The following is a 21,098-nucleotide window of genomic DNA, read 5'->3' on the forward strand; positions in this document are numbered from 1 at the left end:
CTAGCTAAGCAATTAAAATGAAAGCGTTCGACGTTGATTTCGGATGCAAATTTATGAGCGAAATGAATGCCAACCGAGTTTTTGCAAAAAAATACCGCAACCTTACTCGGTTTCTTCATCAAGTTGTGGCAGCGGGCGAGTTGCAGCTAGCTTGGCTTTTAAACACACATATAGTTGGCAACTACTTCACTGAACCTAAACTGCAAATCTAGGAAGGGCGAACGTTTCCGAGGCAGCGATTAATATTTTCTGACATCTGCTGAACGCGCCAGGAGTGAAGCGTATTTGCGCGCGTATTTGGCTTGGTTTCCAGCGCACCATGATTGCGTCACTATCTTGTGGTCACATGCCTCGCAGTGCTTGGCCACTGCGCTTCGCTAATTTTGACACAAACTTTGTGTTCCTTCATCGTTCACTTGAAGTACTTTCTTGCCCCAACCTGCAACGCCGGGTACTGAGAACAGGATTTACACAGTGCTTTGGGCCTTTTCTTTAGGATGACGCTCTTCCGGGCGAGCCAGGAGGCGTCCGGTGGTGGTAATTGACTTGAGTGTTGTTCGCACCCCTTCCTTTCCGAGAATACGAGCCGATGTTGTGCTGGCACCTTTTACGCATGGTCTGTATCGCGTCTTTGACGCTGGCGTATGCTTGTGCTAGGCATAGAATTTTTTGCTTGTGTCTTTTTTGGTTTCAGGCGATACGTGGAATGAGCAAACTGTAGTATCCTTTTCTTCGGTGGTCAGTAAAAAAAAATAGTCGCCGTATTCGCTTTTACAACGACACGGAAAGCTGCGATCTGCCCTCAACGCAGCGCCGGATCCGCATCGGCAGCTTCTCCAGTCCTCAAAGTGACGTCACGACCTCTCTTGACCAATCACGGGCGGCGGCGCGCCGCGCGGCGTGCCCCGCGGCACAGGCCGCATATTTCGGCTAAAAAAGGCAATTCGCGCTTGTTTTTGCCTTATTTGGATGCGATATTCCAGTATACAGTATGAAAAACTATAGGATGCCGCTGCCAGCCCGATTTTCAGAAAAAGTGCTTCAGTCTCCCTTTACGGAGTGAAAAGGGAGTTATTTTGGAGTGAAAAGCGAGTAAATTTTTTACTATCCACAGAGATGGAGCCCAAAAATGGCGTCATGTTTATCCTCATTCAGGCTCATTCTTACAGCAGTGACAGCGGCGGAAACGGGCAGTAGCTCTGCGGGCCACCGGCAACCGAACTTGCTGCCCTAAGTGGCCCCGCGTCGCGCATTCTTTCCGCCGTCTGCTAGCCCAGCGGCGGCGTACGTGGCAGGCGTCGTCTGCTTGTCGTCTCCTTTTGCTGTACGAGCTCGTTCTGTTGGCCATGCTCATAGATAAAGGGATGTAACATTATAATCAGTAGTTCAAAACTGAAAAGGAGACTCTGCGTAGTCTTCACGGCCATGCACCCCGCTATATTTGAGCCAAAACCAGAGCAGAAAAGATGAAAATACACCTGATGGTAGTTGGAATGGCAGTGTTTGCTTTCATATTCACTTCATTAAGGCTTGGATGTTAAACATGGCTGAGGAAAAATGTGGCCTCATGAGCTCAATCAAGAGCTCAGCGTTGACACTATGTTCTATCACAGTTCCATGTTCATGCAACTCATAATCTACTGCAACACACTGCGAGAACCACACCGAAAAAAGCCTGTGAGAATTAGGCCTAAGCGGGGGCTGTAACGGGGTGGCAACACAAACAAAGGAAGCTCAGGTATCGTTAGAGCACTGGAGGCTTCACAGGAGCAATTCAATTATGTAACGTACTGTACCGGAAAAACGGCGACAAGTCGATATCTTGTACCGCGGCAGGCGCCCGTGAAGGAGCAGAAATCAGCAGATCCAGCGACGATGGTAACCAAGCGGTCGTCACTCACCGCTAGGCGGCGGGGCGTATTGCATAAAATGGTGTTTTTTTACTCCATTTCGGCGCTGGTGGAGTATTTGGCACAATTAACTCCTTTTCTAGACTGGAGTAAATAATGATAAATCCTCATTTTTACTTCATTATTCCCTCATGGGAGTAAAATGGAGGACAGTCCACCTTTTTACTACCCACTCATGGAGTAAATGTTTTCACGAATGGAGTAAAAAGGGTGGCCGCCACCATTTTTACTCCCTTTTGGGTATATTTTTGTTTACAGTGTGCCATGCGATAGAAAAGCAAAACTGAAAGCGCGCTGCAACTTCCCAATGGGCACCAACACTTCATGGGACGTCCTGGGGACGTTTGGAACGTCCCGCGGACGTCCAGTACAGTTTCAGTGCCCACTGGGTCGGACAATGTCCGCCCACGGCTGTATCCTAGCAAACAAGTTTCTCGATCACACACATTTTCATGAAACAACTTCATGCAATTTTTCATTGCATGAAGTGCCATCATTTTTTTTTTCAAGTTGTCAAATGACACGTGTCAAGCTAACCGCAGTGACTTGCACAAGTTACCAATGATCCGTGCAAGACTAATCCGTACGAACAAATTCTGTAGTTAAGTATAGACTCAAGTAAAGATTAAGTGCCATGAAGGCGCCTTTATATATGTTGGTATAACTCGCACACACGTTAAAACATACCAGGCTATCAACAAAACGCATTTCTTGGCCGCGGGAGAGCCGGCCGGCGCGCCCCTTGGACTCCAAAACGGCTCCAGGTGACAATACATGCACGGCTAAATCTACTTTATTTTTCTTGCACAGTTTATAGCGTATTATGCTGATGTGGACAGATGAGTGTAATTTTTATTTATTTATTTATTTACATATACTGCAGCCCCGATGGGGCTATTGCAGGAGTGGGGGGAAGAAAAAAAAAAAAAAAAAAGGCAGAGAGGGACAACATATTCAGAAGTGAACACCATTAAAATACAGAACAGAAATGGAACAGACTAATCACAGATTTGCAACAACATTGAAAAATAGGTTTGGTTCCAGGGAGCGTATATCACCGGGTAAAGAATTCCATCGTTCGATAACACGAGGAAAAAAACTAAATTTGTACATATCAGTGCGCGCGTGAATGGGTGTTACATTCAAAGGGTGGTAGCTCCTTGTAGATGAAGATGCTGAAAAATGCAAATACTCAGACAGTGAAGCAAAGCGGGATGAATTAACAATACCATGAAAATATTTTAAACACTCATTGTCGCGGCGGGTACAAAGGAGGGAAAGGCCTATGGCAGGAAGAGTGGATGAAGGTGAAAAATGTCTGTCATACCGCCGGCAAATAAACCGTACTGCTTTCCTTTGGACGGATTCCAGCTTACTGATATCGGACTGTTTATGAGGATTCCAGATTATTGACCCATACTCCAAAAGTGGACGAATTAATGCTTTGTATGTTACCAGTTTAGTTTCTTGTGGGGCAACACTTAGTGTACGTTTTAGATAACCGAGCCTCCGCATTGCATTATTGGATATTGTGTTAATATGCTTTGACCAGGACAAGTTAGAAGAAAAAAGAAGACCTAAATATTTGTACTCGGACACTTGATTCAGAGAGTTATCTTTGAATGAGTAGGTGTAAGAAGATGGTATTGTGCGATTACAGAATGACATGTATACAGATTTACGAAAGTTTATTTGCATTTGCCATGTTTCACACCATGAGCAGAATGACACGAATGACTGATTTAGTTGCGCGTGATCCTCAGGGGTGTTAATTGAACTGTATATGACACAATCGTCTGCATACAACCGAATTTTAGAAATAATATTTTCTGGCAAATCATTAATGTATAATAAGAACAACAGTGGCCCGAGCACGGATCCTTGCAGTACACCGGATGATACATAACTTCGTTAACGTAAGAAGTTGGGCTAGTTGGTATGCATTCATGGTTAACGAGTGTAAAACGACGAAGACGAAGAAGACGGCAACTCGACATAAGCGCTCTTTCGAAAATACAAAGAGGCAAGAGACTAAGGTTCAATGACACCACAGCAGGAATCTTAATCAGGAACGGATTATACGCTCATCAACAAAAATCTAAAGCAATGCAATGAATATCGAAATATACCTGCGCTTAAAAGACACGGACAGAAAGAAAGAGACACACACACAAAGCGCTGGACTTACAACTGAATTTTTATTCGGGAAACACTGCTCTTTATGCACACCAGCAGCTGATAAAAATGGAAGATGGTAACACCCGGATGATAAAAAATTTGACAACTGTCTCGTCACATGTCCAGTCCTACCTTCCCTTTTGTAAAAATGCCCTTTCCTTTGATAGTAGTGAAAGGGACGTGCTACTCACACATGCAACCCCACTGTCCGCTATGCTCATGGCTTCAATTATTTCACGCGCCGTTTGGTCACGGTTCCTGCTTACTATCTTCGTCTCGTTATAGGAAGGTACACATTTACACTCTTGACAATGAACAACCAAATTCCCATCGCCCTTCCGTTCCATGTTCTTCCGATGTTCACGGAGCCGCTCGTTCAAACATCGCCCCGTTTGGCCTACATATGCTTTGCCACATGTAAGCGGCAACCTGTACACCACACCTTCTGCGCATGCGACCATGGGGACTTGGTGTTTCTTTTTACACCCCTTAGCTTTTCTCTCTGGGTACGTTACTATTTTGCATAAGTTTTCCAATTTGTCCGGGGCTGAAAAAGCGACCCTAGTTTTTACCTTCGAAGCAATTCTTTTAAGATTATGGGACACCCCATGAAAGTACGGAATCACCACCGTTCTCTCCTTTTGTTTTGCTCCCTCCTTGCTAGGCACCGTACCCTTTTTGCCAAATTTCTTGAGCATGCTTTTTGCCACCGACACCAAAACCTGATCCGGATAACCTGCTTCCTTTAGCCTCACCACCTGCTGCTCAAAACTTTCTTTGACTAATTCCTGGCAAGATTTCTTCAACGCATTTTGAAAACATAACCTCACGATTGCCCTCTTCACTAATTTTGAATGTGCAGAGCTGAACGGAAGCAAACCTTTGTTACCCCTAGACTGGTACATCCAAAATGTGCCATCAGGCGCCAGTGACAGCTTGATATCGAGGAAGCGTATCGTGCCTTCGTTCATTTCTTCATATGTGATTATTAGTGGGTTAAGGGTTTTTCTAAAAACATCAAGTAGCTCTTGCACAGCAGAGTCGTAAATACCGTCAAGGTGATTAAAGACCACTAAAAAGTCATCCACAAACCGGAACACTTTAACACCAACAACTTTCTTTTGATCTCGCAACAGGATAGCCAACTTTCTGTCACATTGGGCAAGGAAAATGTTACTTAGAACTGGCGCGATACACGACCCGATGCAAACTCCCTTCTTCTGCCGATAAACCACATCATTCCAAGTGACGCACGTGGCAGCCAAATAGAAGGACAACATTTCCAGAAAATTGCTCACGCACATCCCCGTTTCATTTTGGAATGCTACACTTCCAAACTGATCAATGCAATCAGCCACGCATTGAAGCAACTCCTGATGTGGCAAGGAATAATATAGATCCTTTATATCGAACGAGCATGCCATGAACCGACTGTCTTTGTGATTGTCCAGAAAAGTTATAATCTGTTGGGAATCCTTTACCAAAAACGGATCATCGATGCTCAGTAGGTTGAGCTTGCCTTTAAGAAATTCAGCAATTGACTTTTGCCATGTTCCCGACTCAGATACGATAACCCTAAGGGGACAACCAGGCTTGTGGGTCTTAGCCGTAAACATAAATTTTAGACTATTGCATTCACTCTTGTCTATACTTGAAACGAGTCTAGTTAATTCCAGTTTTTCACATAGTTTCCTCCCCTTTGCTTTCAAGCCGCGTAAGGAATTACGGGGAAGTTTCTCAAAAACTGAATTCACAGCCTCCAAAGCTTTTTTACCAAACATCTCTTTCGTTAAAACAACGAAACCACCGTCCTTGTCCGCAGTAAGTAAACATAAAGAGTCATCCCGCAGCACTGAAATAACCCGCCCTATTGGAAGACCGGTTTTCGCAGGCTTACATCTTGAAAGAACGTCCACTCCCTCTGATATGCATCTTTCACTCTCGGACGTTGGAGCGAACCTTGCTACTTGGCGCACAAGGGACAGCAGCTCAGGCGCGGTCTTCCGTGGTTCCACGGCGAACTTGGGGCCAAGTGAGAGCACCCGCTGCACATCCTGAGGCAGGCGAACGTCGTCCAGGGTGTGAACTGCTCTCACTTCCGTCGCTGACTTTGCAGGAACGCAGGCACGAAGATGAGGCAGAATTTGTTGCCACAAAAATTCTGCCGTGCAGTCAGCGGTCCGCTGATAGTCACGAAGAACTCTGAAGGCCCGAGGAGCACTTGTTGAGCCAAGTACCTGCACCCGCAGGAGATCCCTGAATGTACGGGCTTGACACCTCCACTCCGATCGTAAAATCCTGCACATCCGCATGCCATGCCCCATAGAGGGCTCGAAACCACCGAAGAGAGCCCTAACCGCTTGCGGTATCACACGCTTCCGGATGCAGAAGGACAGGGATCTTGCATGGCAGCACGCCGTTGCTAGGAGAGGTATGACGGAACATGGTTGCAAAGAAGAACACGAAAAAGAGCCCGATGTATAAGAAATGAAGTTTAGCAGAGTGGTTTCTTGGGCGAGTTGGTTTACCATATTGAAATATACCTGCGCTTAAAAGACACGGACAGAAAGAAAGAGACACACACACAAAGCGCTGGACTTACAACTGAATTTTTATTCGGGAAACACTGCTCTTTATGCACACCAGCAGCTGATAAAAATGGAAGATGGTAACACCCGGATGATAAAAAATTGACAACTGTCTCGTCACATGTCCAGTCCTACCTTCCCTTTTGTAAAAATGCCCTTTCCTTTGATAGTAGTGAAAGGGACGTGCTACTCACACATGCAACCCCACTGTCCGCTATGCTCATGGCTTCAATTATTTCACGCGCCGTTTGGTCACGGTTCCTGCTTACTATCTTCGTCTCGTTATAGGAAGGTACACATTTACACTCTTGACCATGAACAACCAAATTCCCATCGCCCTTCCGTTCCATGTTCTTCCGATGTTCACATGTGGCAAAGCATATGTAGGCCAAACGGGGCGATGTTTGAACGAGCGGCTCCGTGAACATCGGAAGAACATGGAACGGAAGGGCGATGGGAATTTGGTTGTTCATTGTCAAGAGTGTAAATGTGTACCTTCCTATAACGAGACGAAGATAGTAAGCAGGAACCGTGACCAAACGGCGCGTGAAATAATTGAAGCCATGAGCATAGCGGACAGTGGGGTTGCATGTGTGAGTAGCACGTCCCTTTCACTACTATCAAAGGAAAGGGCATTTTTACAAAAGGGAAGGTAGGACTGGACATGTGACGAGACAGTTGTCAATTTTTTATCATCCGGGTGTTACCATCTTCCATTTTTATCAGCTGCTGGTGTGCATAAAGAGCAGTGTTTCCCGAATAAAAATTCAGTTGTAAGTCCAGCGCTTTGTGTGTGTGTCTCTTTCTTTCTGTCCGTGTCTTTTAAGCGCAGGTATATTTCAATATGGTAAACCAACTCGCCCAAGAAACCACTCTGCCAATGAATATCGGCACGAAAGAAGAAACACACGAGACAAAATCAAGTGTCACCAAGGAAAGCTATTTCATGGCTTGAGGGTGACTGGAGGGGTGCTAATGCACGTGTCGATTGATTTTGCGACGTGTTACGCTTCTGCGTTGATTATGGTGTGTAAATAAAAAGAACAGTGGTGTTATCAAATCTTGGCGCACATCGCTTGCGCTTTCCTAACCGGTCACATGCCCGGCAGTGGTCAGACAGGTTCGATCGGTTTTGGTTAAATGAATTCTCATGCTCCATAAGGCGAATGTTTAAGCAGCGGTGGGGTTTGGCCGATGCGAGCATGGCCGCTGGTCGTCGGAATTTTGTAGACTACATTTTTACAGCATTGAACACATTTGTTAACGTGCTTGATGCCACAGCTGACGGGACGGGGTGTTGCGTCCGCCCGTTTTTGGACGGCTGCGCACAGACATATTCCCCGCTTTCCAGCATCCACTGAGTAACAGTGGCCCATTGCCTAATGCGGTATTTATCTGCGAGAAACTATCGAGGCTCATTTAATTGCCACTTCTGCCTTAGTATGCGAATCACACAGTGACGCAGCTGGGGCTTCCGCAGTGCACATACACGATGCAGCCGCGCAGTCCCGCCTGTAGCTGCGGTAAACACGGGCAGGCGGAACCTGTTTAACCTACCGTGCGAAAGTCACTACTGACATAAGCGCCATCGCATCTTTGTGACGTCGTGGTCACCCTAGTCGTGGTGTGAAGGCACAGAGTTAATGGACAACTTGCAGAATAACGAGCGCCCTCTACAATTTTCCAACCAAGAACCCTCGTACGCAGACGGCAATCTCTCATTCTTCTTCGAAAAGGGAGAGGAGAGCCGTCCCTTTATCTGTATGGGAGGGAAATTGTTGAAAGGACACAATAGAGCCGAGGCGCGAACGACAGGTGCGGGTCGAGACAGGCAGTTGTCAAAGGAATGTATCATTGTAACCTTTGCACAGCTTTCCTTTACACTCTACCTCGGAAGCTGGCAATGTCTGGCGGGGCTTCAGGTTCACGCCGATTTGTGGGGCGCCCCGCACACCTTTTCGAAGAAGGACACAGTGCAGGGCTGCTTCTTCCTGTAAGTCAGCTTTCCCGCAATTTGGCAAGTTGTCGTGAAGGAGGTGTGCATAGCTCTATGGAGGCACAACTCAAACCACGATACGTGAAGCGCACGCCCGCAGACTCCAACGTTGTTCTGTTCCCGAGTCTAGTAAGCTTAGAGAAAGATAAAACTCATTCCGGTTCCAGCCACACTCGAGCCAGCGGTTGCAGATCTTTACCAAACACGTGTAAGCTCCGCTTTTGAGGGCATGACGCCACAGCGGTTCCTCTTGCCCTTGCAGACACGAACGCACTTTCTTCTTTTACAGTGATTATGTGAAAGACCACACGATATATACATATAAAGCCCCGTTTTAACCAAGCGGTACGAACGTGCCTGCGTGGCTACGCGACCTGCTCGCAAACCGTGCGCCGCTGATGTGGCTGGCGCCATCTATGGGAGCCTATTGTAACAGCCACCTTTCCGACCAATCCAGATTTTCCTGTCACGCCGACACGGGGCCCTCACGCTGTCGCGTGAAAACGCGCATATACAAGTTCCGTCGGTGCCGGCGCGGTGCAATTCCAGTTTCTTGGTGCAGGTGCAGCGCGTCAGCAGCGTCACAAATCACTGGTGCTGAGATTTTCAATCGAGCGCGTGCACGCACAGGCCTTGTCGTCTGCTATCCGGTTCTCGTCCGTCGTGCTGTGTTGTGTTGCTGTGCGTCGCGTCTGTGTTTCGTGCCTCGTGGAGTCATCGACTATGACATCGCCAAGTCTATGCCATTGTTTTTTTTTTCTTTATTTTCGAGATTGACATGAAAACATTAAAACACTTCAGCTACACTTGAGCTGATACGGGTGAAGTTAAAATTTCTTAAGCAAGCGGCCACTGTGCACTAAGTCTATGCCATTGTGCACAGTGGCCGCTTGCGCGCACGTATTTTCCGAAAGACCTCGTACATTTGCGCTCGAGCGGCGCGAACTTCAGTACTTTCGTGTTTTGTAAATAGTGCACAACTCTCCCCAGCCCTTCCTTATCTTGCCGTAGCTATAGCATGTCGAAACTAGATATAACGAAATGTAAAAAAAATCGGAAATACGAAGATCGGATATAATGAAGTGTCGTAATATGTCGCAAGTGGAAAAGCAGCAGCAATGCTTTCGCATTTCTCCACGGAAGGAGCCTTCAGTGCCCTCGCAATTTTTCACCTTTCAAGGAGCTCAGCTTGATTCACAGTTCGTGCAGACAACTTCCGTCCACGTCACTCACACCAGCCTCAAAAAGCAACCTTGTTCACTGTAGCATGCCCACTATTGTTTCGGGTTTTAGAAAAGTGTTGAAACTACTGGTATATTTTTCTCCGGCAGCTTATGATGGTGTACGTTTTTCTGCTAATTGGTTTAACTAGCCTGGATTGTCTGGAATCTGCGAAAAACCACGCGAGCGGACCAGCCGATTTCAGATGCTGCTCCAATGTCCCTCCGTGCAGGGACATTGGTTTCGCCGGGCTCCAGACATTTCGCCCACCTGCGGTTCTTTAACGTGTCGTCATCGATGGAGTCCTTATTCCAGGACCCTACTGGTCAAGTCACCAGCTTAGCCCTCCCGACCGAGGCCTTTAGGGCCTCGAAGTCCGAGCAACCAAGCAGGACCACCTCCTTTTCCTATGTTAGGGATAAAGCAGTTACACTGGCAAGCCCACACCATGCGGTAGGTGATCATAGCCACCTCCCCAGTGTTGGCACTTGCCTGTGAACACGGGATAGAAGTGTTGGCGTACAGCCGGGCACAACATTGTATTGGTGAGCAATCTGAGCAGAACGCGTTCGTCTGCTGGCCAGTCCCATTGCAGGGGTTAGTTGTCCTCCAGAGCATTTGACAGATTATCTCCGGAACATCTTTGTAATCTCGCCCTACATCATGATATTTTTTCACAGGTTAACACGAGACTAGCAATTCGAATGGATTTTGCGACAAGGAGTGGGAAAATTGCGAGATGCCCAAGCAACTACCAATACACTGCATTGCGTAAGTATACAACAGTCCAGCCTCATTTTCACACAGGCAGCTTTTTAGTCTCCTGCAAAAATTCTGAAATTATCAATGTCTAGCTCATGCCACTATAGCTGCCTGCACTTTACGACAGTGTTCCAAACAGACTGACTTCAGCGGTGGAATATTTTGGGGCTACACAGACTTAAATAAACCGCGAGCAAAGCTTTCACTGTGCATACAATTCTGCCGCATTCCACCACAGTTCACAGCCAGCAGAGCACAGGAACCAACCAACCAAGCACATAGGAAGTGTCTCCTCATTGTTTTATTCACATGGGCGGCCTGCTCATTTGCCCTTCTTGGACTTGATCTTCTTGGTGTAGAACTCAAGTTCTTTGCCCTCCAGGACGTAGCCATCACAACGTCCACACTGCCCGGGCCTTGACGAGATGCAGGCTGCACAAAAAAAAAAAAAAAATCAACAACACATGAGCAGTGCAAAACACTGCCACACATCTTTCACACAACGCTAATATACCAACGACTAAATCTGTGATTAAAAAAAAAATGCAAGTACTGCTAACGCACAATGGCTCCAAATTATCTGACCAATGCCTCCCTTGATCACATGTGCAAAACTGCCTTTCATTTCCAGCAGCCAATGGAGACTGCTCAAGCCCAGCCACGCTTCCTCCTCTGCTTTTGTTTATTGGGGTTTAAAGGGACACTGAGGAGAAATTGAAGTTGGCTTGTATCGACAGAATACCAGCTCCTGATTACAAAAACGCCACTCATACTGACAACAAAGCTCTTGTAACGTAGAAAAGAGCAAGAACCAAAATACAGGTATCGCCGCCACAGGCCAAACTCGCAAGTACAAGCGTCATGACGTCATATAACAAAACCAGGGTGTCGAATCGGAACCGAACCCGAACCCGAAACCGGAACCGAACCCGAATTTTCGCCCGGAACCGGAACCGAACCGAACCCATAATTTTTTCGCCATCTTGGAACTGAACCCGAACCGGAACGATTCAAAGGAACCGCTCCGAACCGGTTCGGGACCCGGTTCAGCCCCACCTTTTTTTTTTTTTGCATTTCGGCATACTTCTTGTTTCCGGACAAAATGAGATGATCTAGCGCATAGATTTAGCGCAACATTTACTTTTGTAGGCGCTCATTGTCTCAGACAGCAGGTTCTAAATAAAACCCCTCATGATGTAGGGCAACAAAGAAAAAAATGGCTCAATGGCTGCGGAGCTCTGCTGCTGATTTCAAAAATACAAAAACCAGTGTGATGCCGCAAATCCTCAGCTGATCTCCGTTAATCTGGAGCCCTCCACTACACCGTATATCCTATAGCCTCAATGTCTACTGGACACATTAAACCCGCGATATTACTACTAGTATTACCAAAGGAAGGGTGTATAAATTGGTGCAGCTTCTTTTTTTTTAGAACATTCTTTTTTGCACGTGACGGAAATAAGCAACGAAACGCGGGTACTTGGCAATGGTGGAGATGATCTAATAAGCAAAAAATTAAATACCGGATAATCAGAAGGGCAATGAGGAAGTATATGCGCTCGCTGGGATGCGATAGTGATTACGCTCAGAAAGATGCTACTGCGATTAAATGTAACGGCGATGAAGTGATTTCATTACGCCCATTCGCTGAAATCGTTCTGCTTCTGAGAAAAAATTGCTGCCAGTCGCCAGCGCGCGGCTCCATCCGCTGTTATCGCAGTGCTCGACCTTGAATTCTCTGTCTGGCGACTCATATCTACTTCTTGCTGTCATACTTCCGGTTCTTAGTGTCTGACATGACAGGCTTATGATTCTTGGCGTTTTTTTCGCGTACAACGCTTGGGCGACTCGATACTTTGAGCCTTGACAACAATCTGCCTCGGCTATATCGCGTACAGGTGGGTGATGGGGGGTGGGGAGATGGGTGAAAGTTTTTTAAGGTGCATTTTTACCAGTGAATGCCCGGATGTGCGCCCACCGGAGTGTGCGTCAAGGATAGAGGCTGCACGCACCCCCCCCCCCCCTCACACACACACATAGTGCGGTTATTTTTGGGAAAGAAAGCTATACTATTAACGCAGTAAAAAGAACAACTATAAGAGTACTCATACTCTATTCTCTGACTCCGAGTGCGATTTGTACCCATGGCGGCGCAACAGAAAACTCTCTTTACAGATGCCTTAGGCTACTCGGCTATCTTCGAGGCTTCTTTTTATGGTTGTTGCATGGAATATTTGGAACCTCTCTGATCCTTCTCATGCCTTACTTGACAGCGTCGAATACAGCGATCTCGGCATAAGGCCTCATGCCCCCATAACTCCCTTTCTCCGCCCGCACATGAAAATTCCAGACGGCGCACACGTCAAGAAAAGGGAACCAGTCAGGAGGTCGAACTTGCGCAGCGTATTCCTCCTGCGCTAAAGTGCACTGTTGTCTGAACAGGAACCTCGTTGAACGCGGCAGTTCTGCGTGTTCATCCATCATGCGTGTTTTCCACACGCTAAGCGGTCCTATCAACAAGAAGAGTTCGCATGGAGTTCCGGAGTTTTTCATCGCAGATATAAATGTTTTAAAGAAATGTATGATGTCAATGGGTTTTTAAGATACTGCTTAAGTATGTCCCAAAACAACACAGCATTACGACAAAAATATCAAATTATTTCTCAAATTATCTCTCGTTGCTCGCACAGGAAGAAATGCACTGACCACGGCACAAACTTCCCTTTGGCCCGAAGGTTCATCCTAACATGCAGGGTCCATGTCTGAAGCGTGGAAAAGGTTTTTGTGACCGATTGAAATTACAGTCGAGCCCACTTATAACGAACCTGACGGTCACGCGGCTTCCGTTCGTTATATCTGATGTTCGTAGCAAGTGGATTCTTCGTACAACAGCCAAAAATACTAAGGCCGCTAAAAGTGGCGTTTATTATAAAACTGCGTTATGTGCAAAGCAGAGCCTGTCTTGTGCAAAGCACAGCCTGTCGCTGCTCTTTCCAGGCTATCTAGGGCGGTCATTTAATCGTCGTCGAGACCTTGCTGCCAACTATCAAATTTAGGGACGGGTATAACTAATCATGGATGAAGTGCGCATAGCAACTGGTGGCAGGTCGGTCACATAAATGATTCCTGGCAGTAGGGAGAGCTCGCACTTGGTGTTCAACGTCTCCGTCAGAGCAGGTGCTTCTGCGATTTTGTGGTCCGCAGGAATGTAGTTATCCGAGGAAACATCTGGTCGGCTATGGATCAACGATGCGTTGCCAGAAATCTGCATACGTGTGTATCGAGCTTCTTCTGTCGTTCCTGGGCTGATGCAGCGACGAAAGTAGCGCAGCGCTTGTGGAGCAGAATGCATCCGTTGCACTGTCCGCTGTATGACAATGCATGCATATGGTAGCGGCGCAAAAGATGGAGACGACTGGGCAGGCTATGCTTACCACGTGACCGGCATGGCCAGCAAGGATTTCAAAAGTATCAAATCGCTGCTGTTAGTTGATCGTTGACCATGGTCAGTAGCTTCGGTTGGTTTGGTTTATGGGGTTTAACGTCCCAAAGCGACTAAGGCTATGAGAGACGCCGTAGTGAAGGGCTCCGGAAATTTCGACCACCTGGGGTTCTTTAACGTGCACTGACATCGCACAGTACACGGGCCTCTAGAATTTCTCCTCCAAAGAAATTCTAGCCGCCGCGGCCGGGATCGAACCCGCGTCTTTTGGGTCAGCAGCCGAGCACCATAGCCACTGAGCCACCGCGGCGGCTCAGTCAGTAGCTTCGTTCTCGACGATGCCCCCGTCTCACGCGCACCGCGCTTCTTCCATTCGGGATGCCTTGCCGAGCCGGCGAACGCGTAGGCAATGATTGCCCTCGTAGGCCATCGACGCGGTTTTCCTCGCGAGCATGTCCAGAAAAGACAGGCGAGCACTTAGTCGCCTATTAAGCATAGATGCCAGAAAGAGGCCGTTTGTAGTATTGAAAATAAATGCCTGAAACAAGTTGGTGGACAAATGGCGCACGCCAGATTAACCACTTTTTATCACTCTATCAAGGGCGCAAAAAATTTTGTTAACTCAAAGGTTCCCTTTGATAGCGCCCCATGAAAAGTCGCATTTGCCAATTTGGTTTGTTTTGGTTTATTGGATTTTAACGTCCCAAAGCAACTCAGGCTATGAGAGACGCCGTAGTGAAGGGCTGCGGAATTTTCGACCACGTGGGGTCCTTTAACGAGCACTGACATCGCACAGTACACAAGCCTTTAGAATTTCGCCTTCATCGAATTCGTTCGCCGCGGCTGGGATCGAACCCACGTCTTTCGGGTCAGCAGCCGAGCGCCGTAACCACTGAGCCACCGCGTCGGGGCTGTTGACAATTCGTGTCCGTGCAAAAACGAAGCGTTATCAACCCATCCAAGCGCACGTTTTTCATGATACTATTTTTATCAGAAGAGAGGAGGCTGACGTCATCATAATAAGACAATATCGTAATTTCTTACTGTACTGTAGTGAGAAGCCACGATTAGCTGTGTTTTTGAAGATACTGAGCTATAGGGGTTCGGGATACATAACGGGAGTCACAAAGGCGATGTCGAATAGGTGATTTAAATAAAATATGTTTCGTAAGTTCTGGATGTTAGGGAGAACCTGTGCTCGCACGAGGCTCTCGTTGGGCGGCAGATGGGCGGTCGAGGGATTCTCGCACATTTTCTTACCATTTAGTAAAGGAGGGGGGACTGGCAAGTCGGTTTTGAGGCTACGGAAAGGTGTCCGTCTGTAGGTAGGTACCGATACATGTCAGTTTCGTTTCTCAGTGGTGCGCGGGAACGTAGAGGGCACGTGCGGCGGCAGTCTTGGGGCCCCGTAAGTACACTGTGCACGAGAAAGTCCCAACTGACTCCAGCTTCAAGGGAGGCCTATTAATCGCGCGACGGGGTCTCCCGAACTGCTCAATCAGGAGGGTCTTGTAGATGCAAAATCCACCGGCTTTTCGCCTTACACCCCACAAGGTGGATTACAGCGTACACATAGCCGATTTTCATTAATTTCGAGTTCATTTCATTTTACGGCTCTTGCCGCAAATTCGTCTTTGCTGCGGACAATAAGTAAAATGGGTAAAGTGAGAACACCTCGCATTAAACAATTTTTTCATGCTTAAGTCACGCAGTAAACACGAAAAAGGAAGACGGGAGATGACACGAGCGCTGACTAACAGCTGGTTATTTTATTCTAGGAAAAGTATATAAAGGCGTTGGACGCAGGGAACAACCCCAAAAACAGAAGAACAAAAGTTGAAATTTAAAAGCCATACTACGCATGCACATCACAGTCGAGTCATGACGTCTTTTTCAACGAAATTCGAAGACTACCTTCCGTAAGACGGCACTCCCCTATCTCCTGGACCTCACACAACTGCCAAGAAAGCCTTACTCCTTGTCTGCCAAACTGATAGATGGTGAAGCAACACACTCATCTACTTCCTTCCTGATCACATAGGCCTCGACCAACTCCCTACATATGCAAAAATGGTTATTAAACACGACACTTGTCTTATCTATTGGGGGAAGCAATCGTTGCACTCGCTGCAATGCTAAGCCAAGTTGTACGACACCGCTACTTTTTTCACCCATCAGTGATGTTCGAACAAATGCTCATTGCTTCCCCACTTAGAAAGACAAGTCTCCTGTTTATTCACTCAGATAGAATTTGTAGAGAGATGGTGGAGGCCTTTATGATCAGGAAGAAAGCAGATGGGCGTGCTGCTTCACCATCCATCAATTTGGTAGAGAAGGAGTCAGACTTTCCTGGCAACTGCGTGAGGTCCAGGAGATAGCGGAGTGCTGTCTACTATGGAATATAGTCTTCATATTTCGTTGAAAAAGATGTAATGACTCGACTATGATGTGCATGCGCAGTACGGTTTTTTAGTTTTAATCTTTGTTCTTCTGTTTTCTGGATTGTTCACTGTGTCCTGCGCCTTCATACACTTTTCCGAGAATGTAATAACCAGTTGTTAGTCAGCGTCTGTGTCGCCTCCAGTCTTCCTTTTGTCCTGTTTACTGCGCTGCTTAAGCATGAACTCTTACCAACTATCAAAGTTTTATGTTCTCGTAAACGAATCTTTGCATTTTTTATTTTGTATATCGACGTGCCAGAAAAATGAAAACGCATAGCAGGGTTGACTGAAACTCATCTGCGTTTTAATTTTTTTTGTCCTGAACCCGTTTGAACCGGTTCGGGACAGTCCGAACCGGTTCGAACCGGAACGGAATGACCCTTTGGAGCCGAACCCGGAACTGAACCCGAAAGGCGTGAACCCGAACCCGAACCGAACCCGAAAAAATGCCGGTTCGACACCCTGAACAAAACAGTGTTGCTAGAACCAATGGTTCTAGCAACGCTAGGACACGAGAAGCACAAATCACTGAGGCGCAGCCAATGCATGCGCAAATCTCCTTGACGTCGCCAGATGGCGCCACGTGCCGGGCAGCTACGCGCTCGCCTGAAGCATCGGGACCAATCAGCGCCTGCTCGCCGGCGTTAGGCGGGCTCCCGGTATTCCGCTAGCGGTATGCTAAAGGTGTCTACAGTCGACGACCGATTTTTCGGACTCTCTAGGGGCCGCGAAAACGACCGAAAAATCGGGCAGTCCGGAAAATCAAATTTCACCGAAAAAATCACGAACTTATTATCACTATGCCGGAGAAAGCGGCCAATTGTATTGCACACATTCTAAAGCTCCTCATTACTATATTTCGCCGCGCGAAATACCGTATAAACGCGTATAAGGGCCGCACTTTTTTTTTTCCAGATTCGGGGGCCAATTTTCGGGGTGCGGCCCATACACGTGATATGCGAAAAAAAAAATTTTTTAAGTAAAAACACACCAACCAGGGAATGAGCGACATTTATTCTACGTTCAATCGTCACTCGCGAAGTATTTAGACTCCTGAGCTGGTGCTGCGCTCTGGTGCACGCTCATGCCAAAAGAAGCCGCGCAGCATGTCCGCTGTCAACGCGTAGCCGTTGTTCCGAAATTCCACCACATAGAGGAGCAGCTCTTCTTCCAGTTCAGGAAACTCGCACGGCTTGACTCGGAAAGCGCGCTTTTTGCAGCTTGTGTTTCTCTTCTGGTTGCACCATCATCGGACGCACTTCTCGGCCACGTCGAATTTCCCGCCCTTCGCACGCTTAAGGCCGATTCACACGACGGACCGTTCGCCCGCGGCCCGCGCACTACGTGTGCATACGTCAGCACTTTGAGAGGCGCGCTGGATGCATGGATGGATGGCGGCCGACAGCGCGCCCCTCAAAGTGCTGACGTATGCACACGTAGTGCGCGGGCCGCGGGCGAACGGTCCGTCGTGTGAATCGGCCTTTACCGACCGCGTTCGAGAGCTAACTCCCAGCCGTGTAGCTTAAGGTGCTTGCCCATCGCGCTAGAACTGTGAAGCTCGGCGGCAGCACGCGAAAGCCACTATCACGGCGAACGCGCTAACACGCATGCTGACACGCCACGAAAGGCTGGAGCTGGCGATACTGATGCCGATGTGAACAGCGGAAAATCGCGACCGAGAAAAATGTTGGTGATAATAATCACGGCGCCATCCGGTGCGCGCGCGTGGTCTCCGCGAACGGCGCAGCGCCGGAGCAGATCGCGGCCGCGATAAGATCCGGCGGCGCGATAAGATCGGGCGGCGCGCCGCGCGCTTCGATCGCGGAGGCCACGGCGTGCGCGTAGCCTCCGCGATCGTATTCGCGTTCCGTGTTCGGGACTAAAGACTCGGCACAGATGAGTTCCGTGAACTCAGACTACGGTTCAAGTTCGTGCGGCGGAAGACATTCAAGGACAGTACGAATTCGAAAACACGCAAGCGCAATGTGCCGACTCGCGCAGAATTTCAGCGTCGCAAGTTAAGAGGCTCCCTTTTAGCTTGAATTTCATTTTGTTTGATCAAGTTTTCGATCTCTCCTGCAGTTTGAATTAATGAGGTTCCACTGTACACATTATATGGCGGCTTGGGTACTGGCGGCGAGTGCGAACGAGGTCCGAAAAATCGAGTGGTCAGTTGCGGTGCGTCCGAAATTTCAAGCGCTCTTACACATTGGCTCTATGGGCCATGTCGCGGTGCCGCGAAAAAGTCCGAATAATCAAGCATGTCCGAAAAATCAGGCGTCCGAATTTTCGGTCGTCGACTGTATTTGCGAGAACTTCGTTGACGACTTCGAGAACGAGATCCATCGTAACGCTCGCAAAACGCCGGTGCAAACGTAAGCGAAGCGACTGTAGCGACAGCCGCAATAGCCGATAGATGCCTTCAACGTGCGGCCGGCGGTAGCTTTCTTTTCGGCTGCTGCTAGGCCGCACTGCTGGCCGCCAGAAATCACGGAGTCTGCATCACGTCATGTCACGTCATGTTTCACGTCACTTAGTCCTCTGTCGTCATAGCCGAATCCCAAGTTTGAATCACAGCGGCGGGAAAAACCTTTTCAACTTCGAATCCAAATTTCTTAGAAATAAATGCATTTTTCGCTGCCGGCCAAGTGGCAACAAAGCCATGACATGCCGAACTATCGGATTTTGCTATAAAAAATATATTAATAGTGCTCTCCTCAGTGTCCCTTTAATGTCCCAAAGCAACTCAGGCTATGAAGGATGCTGTAGTGAAGGGCTCCGGAAATTTCGACCACCTGGGGTTCTTTAACATGCGCTGACATCGTACAGTACACGTGACTAGAATTTCACCTCCAATGAAACTATCGCAGTGGCTGGGATCGAACCCGGGATCTGCTTTAGTGAATCTACCGAGCTCTACAGCTGCAACGGCTCAATTCATGCAGTAGGTGCAAGAATAGATGAAACAGATGAGCACAAGTTACACAGCCACTAAGAAAAAAAGAACCACACCCCAACATGGCTCTGGACAGTTGAGAACAAAACGACTAACACCACAGAGCAAGAGGTAGTTAGTACAATCCCCATTAATTTGCAAATCCGGATATTTGAACCACCAGCATTGGATGCTCGCCAATTCGGACACTACATATACAACTCTGGTTAATTTGAGTCTCTCACTTTCCAGATGTAGCACTTGTAACCCAAAGTACCAGGACATGCATAAACAATGATTAGCGGTTACTGCTGTTTTCTCAGAACTGCAATTGTACTTTCAGAGCTGAAAGTACATTTGCACAAACGTCACACGAGCGGGGAAAGCAAGCCTTCACACAAAGAACTGTTCAGCATGGCTAAGAGTGGAATATCATGCAGCAGCACCAGTTATGGTGAGCATTGAAGTCCTTGTGCGCTAAAGGCAATCGGCCTAAAGGCCTTTACCACCAGGTTCCCCGTGACCAGATGGGGCCACTTGTCACAAAGCAGGCTTCATGGATGTGCATATGCACGCATGTTCGAAATTCGAAAATGCGCCTAACAGTGCTACTGCACTAAACAGCTCAAATTGCCTGGGGCATAAAAGATGACACTGCTGCTGCAATACAGAAGACCACTGCCTTAATTTTTTTTCAGGGCCACGCCTATAGGCTATCTATCAACTTCCCTAGACTGGAATATATGGCCCAATCTGGAAAGTAGTTTGAGAACTACACTTTGCTAGAGCTAGCCCTTTCTAAATTTAATCCTCGATAGAACGAATTCAGAAAAGTACGCAATTTTACACAGTTTCCATGCGAAAACTTCGAAGTACTGAGCAGAACAGAAGCCAAAATGAAAAATAGAGGGCCTAGCAAACGTTCACAGTAAAGCCCACTCCTAAACATGAAAAAAATTTCACGACCATCTGCACCACAGATCACACGAAAGCACAACGCCCCTACGCATGGGATGGGGAGTGAGAGGGAGGAAGTGAAGTTTAATGCACTTGCCTCTTCATGGGTGCTCAGCACTTAAAAAAAAAGACCGCTGTCGTGCCACTTAGTGTGACAGTACAAAAGCGAAAGCTATGGAGCTATGCCACTGATTGCAACGGAACACACGCGAGTTGCAATTGTAGACATTCCAATCGTAGACGTTCCTTTTATGCCAGTTCGTTTTTTATTGCAGTTAAAGTTTTGCATAATGCGCCCGACTTTCGAGGAATGCCGCACTTGTTAATGAATAGCCCACACGGCAAGTTCGTTATATCAAGGTCGACGACTGCAACACCTTGTTACATGGAGTTTGCAAATACACACTCTTAAACAGGGCCGGCATTATGCAATTGGGAAACTTCGCAACAGAATTCCCTACATGGAGGTTCTTTACATCACACTCGACTGTAGTGCCTTTGCAAAGCAAGTGCTGCCCTCGACAAGGAGTGACAATACGGGGAGCACGCCTCAGATTAACTATGACAACAGAAACCCTCAGGAAGGCAGGTAGCACCGGACACCAGGACGGCACTGGTGCACCCTCTCAGGTTCTGGCAAATCATCACCGGCTGCTCCCCTCCCTCAG

At 47.6% G+C, this 21,098-nt stretch overlaps 1 protein-coding gene across 1 annotated transcript in view; it reads right to left on the reverse strand.

Moving 5' to 3' along the window:
• Window positions 1–10,934: 10,934 nt before the first annotated feature.
• Window positions 10,935–21,098, reverse strand: part of LOC149369581 (small ribosomal subunit protein eS8-like) — an 18,870-nt gene continuing 8,706 nt past the window's right edge. Inside the window, exon 6 of the mRNA XM_089575926.1 lies at window positions 10,935–11,087. Within this exon, the coding sequence (XP_089432052.1) occupies window positions 10,978–11,087 (110 nt within the window). The 3' untranslated portion in view covers window positions 10,935–10,977. The remainder of the gene's footprint in view (window positions 11,088–21,098) is intronic.

Source organism: Amblyomma mixtum, chromosome 1 (assembly GCF_055824585.1).
Source record: "Amblyomma mixtum isolate Tamu chromosome 1, ASM5582458v1, whole genome shotgun sequence".
NCBI lineage: Eukaryota > Metazoa > Arthropoda > Arachnida > Ixodida > Ixodidae > Amblyomma > Amblyomma mixtum.